At 39.3% G+C, this 10,027-nt stretch overlaps 1 protein-coding gene across 3 annotated transcripts in view; it reads right to left on the bottom strand.

The window, feature by feature from the left end:
* The window catches only part of LYRM4 (LYR motif containing 4), a 132,671-nt gene that overhangs the window by 43,949 nt on the left and 78,695 nt on the right, over positions 1 to 10,027 (bottom strand). Inside the window, exon 3 of one of the 3 annotated variants that reach the window (XM_025205992.1) lies at positions 1,095 to 1,294. The exons of the other annotated variants lie outside the window; for them this stretch is intronic. Coding sequence (XP_025061777.1) covers positions 1,095 to 1,294 — 200 coding nt within the window. The remainder of the gene's footprint in view (positions 1 to 1,094; positions 1,295 to 10,027) is intronic. 3 annotated transcript variants of the gene reach the window in all.

Raw genomic sequence — 10,027 nt, forward strand, 5'->3', positions numbered from 1 at the left:
TGATCTCTATGTTGCTTCTGAACATAAATTCAAACAGTTTCTTCATAAATTTTCAATTTATATTTACCTCTATTCTGTTTAAAGATGGGCAATACTGTATCTTAATCCCACTCCTCTGGAATCTTTAATTTCTGTGCAATTTTCAGGATTGATTCAAGTAGCCATGACTTAAATGCATCTCTAAATTCTTCAAAAACTTCCACTACTATGGCAAGTGGCCCTGTTGCTTTTCCATTTCTCAGTTTATTTAGTTGGCTTTCAGTTTCATTCTTATTAACTGCTGGAATTTCATCTTTATGTATAAGGTCCATGAATGTGACAGGTTCTTGGGGAAATTTGTTTAAATACATTCTCAAAATATTGCTTTCAAGCATGCAAAAAGAAGATTAACACCTGATCTAGAAGAAGCTTATCTCTAACAACATTGAGGACATCATTATCAACATTCTTGGGTTTGTTTGTTTTTTTGCATATCAGTTTTTAGCCAACCTATGTATCGTTTTTGTACCTTTTCTACTATTCAGTTTCTCATACAAGTAATTTAGTACTACTTTTACTTTTGCTACTGCCATTTTGTAACCGTTTTCTTTTCCATGTAAGCTGCTATATCCACTTTTTGTCCACTTACTGAATACTACTCTCTCTTTTCTCGTTGCTCGTTAAACCTCAGTATTTCACTACCAGATTTCCCACCTTGTTTTCCTAATGATTTTAGTTTCACCCAACATTTCCTTAGCAACTACACATACAACTTTTAACCCAGAGTATTTGCATTGAGATTATCATCATAAAACCACAAGGTGAATTAGCTACAAAGGGCTAGCTAATTGTCATGATTTATCTTCCATCATTATGTTTTCCCCAGTATTCACTTTCTTTACTTTATCCTTCAGTAGTAACCCAAAGTCAGCTAACAGAACATGATATTGCATCACAATACTCTCGTTAGACATCACTTTATAAAATTTCACTTCTCTGATAGCTATCATGACTAGAAGTATTATAGACCTATTATGACAAGTGCTTTTTGTGGTGATTGCTGGCTGCCCTTTTTCTGGAAAAATGTGTTTATCAATGTTGGATGAGGGACTTACGAATGCTGTAGCGAGGTATCTCCTCCATTCTTTTGTCCATATCCACACCTCCTATGGACTTTATTGAACTCTCCACAATATCTGCTGATATATGTATTCACATCCACTACCAGGATGGTCCTTTCATTAGAAAGAATAACCGCTAGAGTTTCATTTAATGCCGTTACAAAGTCATCTTTTTCTTTTTGATTGCAGCTCATCTGTGGAGCATATGCACGGATGATATAAACTGTATTCCATTCTATATAAAGGTTTGATGACTCTTGCACCTCACAAAATAAGAATTCCATGCATTTTTTAAATAAGTTCTACATTGCCCTGAAGCATTTCTATAAACATTTGAATTTTTTAAATACAGAGAACACTGTGTCCTAATTATAATCCGTAAACTTCATCTATCCTAAAAATGTAAAAGGAAGTGTCAAGAACACCAAAGCCCTTGGTATGCCACTTAATTGTTTGAAAGGGAAGGTAATGAGAACATGGAATCACTGATGATTGGGAAAAAATAATGTTGCTAGATGATGTAATCTGTTGTTCTTCGGAGATGAGCATGGGCAGAAATATGATTTAGTACAACAGATTTAAGTTTTCTGGAGCCTAAATTATTTTGGAAGATGGGTAGAACATTTGATAATGTAATTCTCTAGAAAATTCACCAGAACAGCTTCTTTTTTTCTAGTTCACAATATTTAAAGAAATGGAATTTGCTACATGGATCTTATATCTTTCCAAATACCTAGTAAATGTGAAAACTGCTAATCAACACTGAAAATTAATGATGCAGTTTGAAATGCATCAGGACATAAAACTTTGTTTGTGGAAACAGAGGAGCAGCATACTGAGGAAATCCATAATCTGGAATCATTACTGTGATAATGTGCATTCTTTTTTCAGACTCTAACACTACTCTTTTACATTTGTTTCATTCAGATGTGACATCTATTAGTCTTAAACAGTCCAAAATGGCAGTTAAACTGGTGATTACCATTATAATTACTGAAAAACAAAACTGTGAAAATTTGATACAACATTTATCCGAACCACAGCCATTTCAAGTATCACATATTTAAAGAAATACTGAAGTGCTTCATGTACACTCTTCCACAGAAATTTAAACTCACCGGCGCATTACAAGTGCTTGTCATAACTAGGGAAAAAAGGTGTTAACATTGTGTTAGCTAATATGCGGTAACTAATTTGGTAAGATCTTACTAAATGGTTATAATTTTCACACTTGTTATTGTTAGATATCTGAGCATAAAAATAGTTTTAAAATGACAAATGACTTGATAACTACAAACATCTATTTGAAAATGACCTAATAGTAAATATAAATTGAGAATAATACATTCCCTATTAGCAGTCTCGATCGACACTGTCTGAAAAGTGCAAAGTTACGTTCAAGTTGCTGAAGTTACCTTCTAAAGATGCAAAAAACAGAAGTGGATGAGGAAGCATTTACTTTTTGTAGAAACAAGCAACAGAAAGTTAAAAAGGTGACAGAATGTCTTAGGTGCAATTATTCTGAAATTTCAAAGTTCATGTATTAAACATGATGTTTATTTAAAACTTGCTGAGAAAGATTCAACACTTAAGTGTACTCCAGAGTATCGCAGAAGATCAGACGTCTTCCTTGATCACAAGTGATGGCTGGTTGATTTTTTTTTTTTTTTTTTTTTTAAAGACTGCTACTCACATGCCCTTTTTTAGAATGCTCAGGAAGATGCACCTGCCTGAAATACACAGACTGAAATCTACAGAGTACAAGAAAGCTTTTGATGGAAGTGCTATTTATTTCACCATTAGACTTCTACAGGGGCACTATTCACTGCTCACCAGCTCATTAACAAACTCTTTCAATTCTCATTTTAAGATTTTTTTTCAGGGTGAAAAAAACATAGTGTTTTCAAATAGTAGACATCTCTGTTCTCTTGCCCTAATGTGCTCAAAAAGGCATTTTAGTTCATTTCCGTCCCCTAACTTCTGGTTCTCAGACTCGACAAATGTATTATGTTGATGATGCTTTCTTCAAAATTCCTTAGTTCTAATGAAAAACCAAAGCAGCAACAAACTTCACCTGTGTAAGCATGTGGGTAAGCAGTGCTTAATAGGATAAATAAAATGGGTTATCAGTGGTGTTTTAGCCCTGCTAAGCCCTTAATTTACAATTTTGTCTTTCTTCAATAGCAAAATAATTTGCTTTTTTACAAGATAACCATCTCATTGAACTCCAAATGAAAAAAACAGCTGACACACCAAATCCTGTTCCCACTGAAGTTATCAGTAAAATGCCCATTGATTGCAGTAGGACCAATCTCTGTTTATGGATTTTTTTTATATGCTTACTTCATTTTTGGTTAAGTTTTATAGATGAAAAAAAGCCAATACAAAATGGAATTGCGCGGTCTTGTTTAGCTCAGACTTTCTGTCCACCTTGAACTGAAGTGGTTTTAGGCAAGTTGACTACTTAATGTTCAAAAGCAGCCAAGTGCCTAGAAAAAAACCCAGCTTAAAAGGATTGAATACACATGGAAAATTTCAGATTTAAGAATCAGCATCTTTTTACACCTTTGGCTTTGAAGAGCAAAGAAACAAACTACAAAATAAACAAATCCCACCACAATCAAACAAATAAGGAGAGTCCTAATGAGTAAGGGCAGTTGTAAACAGTAGATGAATCAATAAGACTGCAGCTCTTCACTGAGAGTAACAATCAATAAATGACCCTGTATTATTCTGATGATGCTGGTAAAGGGTTTTGTTAGCATTCCAGAGAAGTAATGGGATCACAAACTCAGGGCTGATTGCCATTGTGTAACTCTGCCACATAGTGCATTAATTTCCCCCCCTATATTCTGTAGACAAAATGCAGTGTGCTTCTGTTTCTTTGTTATAATGGTAACTTGAGGAAATGTTCAGAAATAGTGAATGCTTAAAACATCCTCATGATTCTTACAGTATGAAAAGAGGTTCAAAGAGCATCTATGAAATATAAAATGTATTTAGCTAGTTCTTTTGTATACATTTCTCTCATTTTTTCCCCAAAGTAGGACAAAGTGCATTTTGGTTTGCTGGACTCTCCCATTTGGGCTCACGGTAAACTCCAAAACAACATGATGGCTTTGAGATAACTTCATAATACTGACAAGACTGCACTTTGTCAGGGATAGCTAAAGATAACAGCAGTGTTGTTGTTTGCTTACTGCATTCAGTCAGCAAAAGAAAAATAAAAGGCATTGACAATAAATACAGGAACGTGGCCCGCATCCTCTTTATTTCCGATAAATCCATTTCATAACTACAGAAATGTATGTTTGTATTTGGCAACAGTTCTGTTTAAAAATAAAAACCGAAATATCATTGTTTTAGTGCGCATTACAGAAACATAACTTCCCAAGTGAATCTGATGCATTAATAACAGCTCTTTAACTGCTGTCTAATGATTTTTGCAGCCATGTAATGGAATATTTTACTGCTATTTTCAGCCATCTGTGCTGCTTTTCCTTTCAATACGGCTTTGCCAAAGCCGTAATGAAATTCTCTGCGCTTTATGCCATTACACGTTTGTTAATACCAACACACCAATTAAACGTATCAGCAGTGTCACAAATACTGACAGCTGGACTATCATGTTGGCAAGCACACAACTGCCATGTACACAGTCTTAGAAAGCCTTCTGGCAGGGGGATGCTCAGCCAGCTTCCTGACCCATCTAATGGTTTTCTCTCTAGCAGTAAAGGGGACCCAGGAGGAAACATATTTAAAGGTTAGAGTGCTATCCTGGAACCCATGAGATTACAGTTCAAATCCCTGCTCTGCTACAAATTACTTTCTGATTGTGCATAAAATCACTGGTACATGCACACGACACAATGCAGCGCCTTGAAGAGACACCTGATTTATCTCTGAAAACTCTTCTCTGCAGGACTGCCACCTAGCCCGGGGAAAGGAAGCAGCATAAATTCATTATGCTCCTCTTGTCTCTTTATGCCCCAGTCCCCTAACTGGGCTCTCCTATCACACTTAGTGAGGAATGATAGAGGAAAAACAGATAGGGATGTACTTGAATGATGCGACCACGGGATCGTAGGAAAGTAGGGTTGGAAGAGACCACATGAGGTCATCTAGTCCAGCCCCCTGTTTAAGGCATGATTATTCCTGACTAAAATAGAGTCAAGTGGATATGTAATCTGCTCCTGAAAATTTCTAGGGATGGGAATTCCACAATTTCCCTGACTAGCTTGTTCCACTCTCTAACATACAATGGGGTTGATCACTCTCATAGTCAGAAAGTTCTTCCTAATCTCCATCTTAAATTTCCTATGCTGCAGTTTGAGGCCATTGCTCCTAGTCCTGTCCTCTACAGAGACAAGTCTATTTCTGTCATCTTTATAATTGCCTTTTAGGTATCTGAAGCCTGTTATCAAATTGCCCTTCACTCTTCACTTCTCCAGACTAAATGATCCTAGTTCTTTCAGCCTTTCCTCATACACCATGTTGTTCAGGCCTCAAATCATTTTGATGCTTTCCAATCCGTCTACATCTGTCTTCAAGTGTGAGGTGCAAAACTGGACACAGTACTGCAGCTGAGGTCTCACCAGTGCAATGCAATGCAGAGCAGAGCAGAGCAGAAGAATAATTTCCCTTGATTTATAAGTGATGCTCCTGCTAATACAACCTAGTACGATGTTAGGTTTTTCTGGGGGTTTTTGGTTTGTTTTTTTTTGGTAACGTGCACACTTGCCTCGTATTCAGTTTATTGCCTACAGCATGCAGGCCAAATGCAGCTTGTGGCACCAAAGGTATCTGGCCTGAGGGGATCCCCATAGATCAGGAAGTTTGATAGCAGGGGAGCAGTGGGAATAAATACAGCCAACCATGCCAGTTCCAAAATCCCAAACCCTAAGTCCTGTGAAACATGTAGGGCAATGGTTACTAACCAGCAGATCTCAATCTACTGGTAGATCTCAGAGCCTCTTGGAGTCGATCTGAGGCTGGAGTGGGGGGGGAAGGGGGGAGGCGAGTGCCCACATGCATGCATGTGCCCCAGCCCAGCATGACAGTCTGTGGGGGAAGGAAGGGACAGGGGCTAGATCGAGGCCCCCACGGTGAGGGACAGTGCCTCAAGTTGAGTGGGGCCCCAGATGGGTTGAGTGGGGCAGGTTGAGCTGCAAGTTGAGTGGGGCCCTGGATGGGTAGGACTTACCTACTGGGGATGCGTGCCCCCAAACAATTTTTTCTCCGTCTGCCTCGATCTGCCCCTCCCCGCCCACTTCCCGCCTTACAGATTTATCTGCTGGGCAGGGGGCTGGAGGGGGGGAGGGGAGGAGGGTGGCAGCGGCAGGGTACACTAGATCTTTGGTTGCTTTTAAATGCCAAAAGTGATCTCCTACTTAAAAAGGTTGGGCACCACTGATGTAGGGCCAGGTCATGCCTTCTCCCTCTGACCCCACAGCTGGATGAGGTCAAGCCACACCTCCTTGCCCCCATGGGGGTTAAGCCACATGCCCTCCCTTCTCCCCCCAACATGGCTAGGTTTGAGCCAGAATGCTCCTTGCCCCCTTCCATGTGGCCAGATGCGGCCCTGCTGCAACCACTTTCCCAGAAGGGAAGCACCTGCCAGATGTGGCCTGCAGACAGCTTGGGTACTGCCCATCTGCCCCATCAGCCAAAAGTGTTGAGCACTATTGGTGCACTGTAACCACCAGGTCCTTCTCTGCAGGACTGCAACCTAGCCAATCCTTCCCCAGTTTGTATTTGTGCACATAGTTATTGCGTCAAGTGCAGGACTTCGCACTTGTCCTTGTTGAATCTCATCTGACTGATTGCAGACTATTTCTCCAGTTTATCTAGGTCATTCTGGATCCTAGTCCTAAACTTCAGAGTCTCTGTATCTCCACCCAACTTTGTATTATCCACAAATTTGCTAAGCATGCACACAATCCTACTGTCCAAATCATTAATGTAGGTACTTACATGGGACTTAGATACAAGGAATGCTCTATTTATAATCAGACTCAAACCCGACATTGGCATATTGCAAGTGTAGGAAAAACAAATGTGAGAGCAAAGGGGAATATTTTAGCTATGAGCCCTCCAGAAAAGATTGAGAGAGGAAAAGTTCACAGATTTCCCTTAGGAAATCAGCATGATTGAAAGTAATCCCTAATATCATTTTCTACTCACATGTGAAGTGAAGTAGATGCTTACTCTACTTGCTAATGTAATATTCTTTCTGATTTTTGCTGCTCAGCTGATGAACAAAATGAAGAGCAGTTAGAGCAAATCGGAGGACAAATACGGAGGATATCATTATTCAGAAGAATATTTATCTGAAGTACCCAAAGAACCTTGTCTGCTTATCTGAAATAATGCATCCAGCTGAGAGATAAAGAGAAGGAGTGAGCACAAACTGAGAATTAAAATTCCAAAGGACACATACTAAAGTGAGATTCATCTCTGAATAATTCTGCATTGCTGAAGGACCGATCTACTTAATCAGAAGAAAGAGAGGAATTAAAGAAGATTGAAATGTTTATGTAAGGTATATGATCACTGATTAATTCTTCATTTCTACGCTGCCCCATAAGAAGAGAACTCAGTCTGAATGGCAGGTAAATTCAGAACTAATAAACAGAGGCTAAGGGTGGTTTTCTGCAATACTGCAAAAATCTAGCTTTCAAGCAAGGTGCCTTCTGCTGTTTTGGTGGATGCAGCAGAACATTCCATAGGTGATGTATGCCATTTTCCCGATGATGCTGAGTTTTATTTGTCCTAAAAATGTCTCAAATAACCTTTAGTTTTATTTTTCTGACTTGAAGCAATTAATAGCCCCCAAGAAGTTTTGTAAATGTAACAGTTGATACAAGCTGTTTTCATGCATATCTATACTACAGGCTGATATATACCACAGTCCCTTAGCAACTCAACCTCCCACATTCAATGCAGTGGTGGACCTTAAAAATTCACCACTTGTTTTAGAGAGGGAAGGCTTTTTTGTTATACCTTTTATTGGACTAACTGTATACGTACGTAGGAGAGATGTTAGACAAGATTTTGGGTACAACATGCCCTTCAAGGTTGGCAAAGTAATACATACAGTCTCAGCTAAATGCTAAGGAAGAAGGAAAAAAATCAAAGAAATACTAAAATAGTAGTATCTACAAGAAGTATTTTAGAGCTACCTGTGGACAGATTATTTTCTTCCATTGAAAAGCAAACAAAACACCCTTTTCAAAAATATTGTGCTGGAACAGGTGAGAAATGTTCTTGTCACACAGGCAAAGAGGTGTTAAATATTTTTAGTCTAATTAAACAGGGTTAAAATGTTTTTATTTAAACGCTAACATATGCCAATGATGCAATGTTTTGAAATGGTGCGCGAGAGATGGTCTACTGATGTACAATGATTAGGAGGGAGGGGAACAGAACTCAGGTAATTGTGTTCAGTTTTTCCCAGTACAATATGAAAACATTTAAATATCCAGTAAGGAACGCTGTTAAAGTCTGTAATTTGATCTACCTTAAAACAGCAAGGAAGATCGCTGCATTTTAAGATTATTACTCAGCTGCAGAGATACTAAGCAAACAAAATAATGCTATAATTACAGGTTTGGTAAACACTACCAGGCATGTTAAAATTCAGTTTTTGGCTCTGGACCAGCAGATTAAAATTAATTTAATACAATATTCCCAGAGCTATGGCAACATCATTTGATGATAACGATATTTTGGCAGGATTGGGCACTAAAATAAACTGAAGTTACTAACACATTTATTTCACCATGTTGGCTTTTTCTAAACCAGGCATTCTTAGGACACCCCTTAACTGCTGCAGTGAATAGTTCTGATGGTCCAATAGGAGGGATTTTTCTTTCCAAATCACCCTGGACACAGAATTCCAGCAAAGTATTACAAGACATCCTGTTGTTGCTGTTTTCTGACTATGAGGGAAGTCCTTAGTTACTAAGGTCTCCTGGCACTCCTTGAAAGGGTAGGTTATTACCCCTCATGTCCTAGCAAAGAGATCAAACTGGCATTTGCATTTTGCCTCTCTGAACGCATGCTTCCATTTCAATTGCACATTCTTTTCTTTCTACCCTGAATTGTTGAGTTGAAAAGCTGATTGGTCTTGAGCTGTTTTATCCCAAGGAGGCATTGCAGTGATCAACTGATTAATTTCTGAGCAGAATTCATATTTTTGTATAAGTCTGCAAAATGATTTGAAAGCTTTTCACATCAAAGGTGCTATTTAAGACAGTTGTATCAATAATTTCAACTCTTTTCAAACTGAGGGAAAACAATTTTTCACCAAAATGTAAGTTTTAGGCTCATAGAAATCAACTAGAAGCAATGGAAAGAAAGAGAAAAGTATCTACTTGACAGGCTCTAATACAACAAGGTTGTTTCCTCTTGAAAACTGTCATGATTCCACATGGTCTACATTCATTATGTTCCGCAAGTATTGTTAAATAATGCAAAATACTTGGATATCTATACACGTGCAGTGAGGCTGCTCTGAGACTTGATTAATCGAGTCTGCTGGAGCGTGATAACTGCTGTGCTCCAGCAGACTCCAGTGCCACATGCATCAGAATCCCTGTGCTGAAAAATGGTGGCAGGGGCACTTGTCCTGGACCGTGCCCTGAGGCAACCGGAGGCTGGGTCCTCCACAGAGAAACTTTGGCTGCCAGAGCATCCAGGCATGCTGCCTGTGCAAGGCAGGCAGCGTGCCAGCAGCAGGACTCCAGTGCCGGTAAGTAAAGGGTCGGGGGGGCTGGAGGAGTGGGGAGGGGCCCATGGTGGGGACCAAATTAGGGCCAGGAGGACATGCTTTGACAGTTCAAAGCAAGCTACCACACCCAGAACATCTTCTGGGTGATAGCTGCCCAGATGGCTGGGCAGGGGGCATACATGGCAGGAGTGCGGCC

The sequence above is a fragment of the Alligator sinensis genome, unplaced genomic scaffold (genome assembly GCF_000455745.1).
Source record: "Alligator sinensis unplaced genomic scaffold, ASM45574v1 scaffold220_1, whole genome shotgun sequence".
In the NCBI taxonomy this organism is placed as follows: domain Eukaryota; kingdom Metazoa; phylum Chordata; order Crocodylia; family Alligatoridae; genus Alligator; species Alligator sinensis.